Source organism: Poecilia reticulata, linkage group LG10 (genome assembly GCF_000633615.1).
Source record: "Poecilia reticulata strain Guanapo linkage group LG10, Guppy_female_1.0+MT, whole genome shotgun sequence".
Lineage (NCBI taxonomy): Eukaryota > Metazoa > Chordata > Actinopteri > Cyprinodontiformes > Poeciliidae > Poecilia > Poecilia reticulata.
The window spans coordinates 32,152,029-32,153,471 of record NC_024340.1 but is presented as its reverse complement, the minus strand read 5'-3'; the positions used below and the strand labels follow the sequence as shown (position 1 = coordinate 32,153,471).

General features: G+C 47.1%; 1 protein-coding gene across 1 annotated transcript in view; it reads right to left on the bottom strand.

Annotated features, from left to right (window-relative positions):
• Window positions 1–1,443, bottom strand: part of dgkq (diacylglycerol kinase theta) — a 20,595-nt gene that overhangs the window by 11,796 nt on the left and 7,356 nt on the right. Inside the window, exons 5-6 of the mRNA XM_008420999.2 lie at window positions 716–838; window positions 488–641 (exon numbers count right to left, since the gene is read on the bottom strand). Of these exons, the coding sequence (XP_008419221.1) occupies window positions 488–641; window positions 716–838 (277 nt within the window). The remainder of the gene's footprint in view (window positions 1–487; window positions 642–715; window positions 839–1,443) is intronic.

Sequence of the window (1,443 nt, the reverse complement as noted above, 5' to 3'; positions counted from 1 at the left end):
CATGTCTTCATGTCCTCATGTCTCCGTCTCTCTGTCTCTCAGTTCAGACGCTGCTGACAGGAAGTCATCTGAACGTTTGTGGTTTTTCTTCTTTGGTTTCAGAAACATAACAGGAAGTGGTCGACCTCACTGATGATGTCATCAAGCTCCGCCTCCTGAGATCCACTGAACCCACATGACTCTCTGTGAATCATTTGATTCAGAAACTAGATTCTGTTTTAGCTTCATGACGAGGAAAAGAAAGTAAAGAAACTGAAGATTAATCGAAAACATTGTTTAAACTGTTTTATTTGAACAAAAATGGATGAATGCATGAAATTCTGCAGGTTAAACTATCAGGTTAGCTTCACGGCTTCGTCTAAAAACAACAACAAAACGCAGTAATTAAGCAATCAGTCTTGTTCAAGTGAGATTAAGATGAATTAGTCCTTAAATTAAGATTAAAGTTGATGTTTTTTGCATGGATTAGGCAGACCGATCCCCTCACCGCGGTCCTGGCTGCCGCTCTCGCCGATCCGGTAGCACTGCATCTTGCTGAAGTTCCTGGACTGGAGTCGGACGCACGGCGGCGGCAGCATCATGCTGCGGAGTCGCCCCAGGGGGCACTCCGCCGGGAGGCGGTGGCAGCAGGACGCGTGGCTCTGCGGGGGGACAGAGGACGGCGTTTGGACCACGGCGGTTCTGATGCGGCGGGTTCTGGAGCGGCTGGACTCACCGTGACGCCGCACCACTCGCACCTCAACCCGGACAGAACCTCAGAGGAACCGCAGGAGCGGCGGCAGAACTCGCAGCGTGCCGACGCCGGGTCGCCCTCCCTCCACTGGTGCTGCAGCGACTCCTGTGGGTCAGAACCAGAACCAGGCGTTAGTTCTCACCTCAGTGTTTCGGTTTGCAGATTGAAAACACTGAGTTGGTTTAAATCCAGCTGACTCAGCAGATATGAAACTGATCAATATATTTGATGTATCAACGGTTTTAATGATGACAAAATGTAAAGTTGGTTCTGAAATCGTCGACTGTATGATGTTTCCAGGACTTTTTATTTTTGTATTCTATAAAAATAAAACACAAACATCTAGTTTTTAAATGTTTTTATGCCGTTAAACTCGTTTTTCCTCGGCTGTAAGGTCAGGATCCAGGTCAATGGATCCGTGTTGCCGTGGAAACGACCTCAGGGGTGAAACACGACATCCAATCTAATATGGCATTTAAAAAACAACCGTATGACGGAGTTTGGCTCCATCGAGGCTCTCAGCAGGAAAACCACCTGCTGTGAGCCTGAAGCTGCTTCAAGCAGGAAACTTTTTACACTTCTATTAAAACTTTCACTGTCCTAACATTAGACAGATAATCTCTGAAAAACATAACTGAGCTGCTCTGTGTTCTGCAATTTACTCAGCTCAGTCAGAACCAGCCAATCAGAACCAGCCAATCAGAACCAGC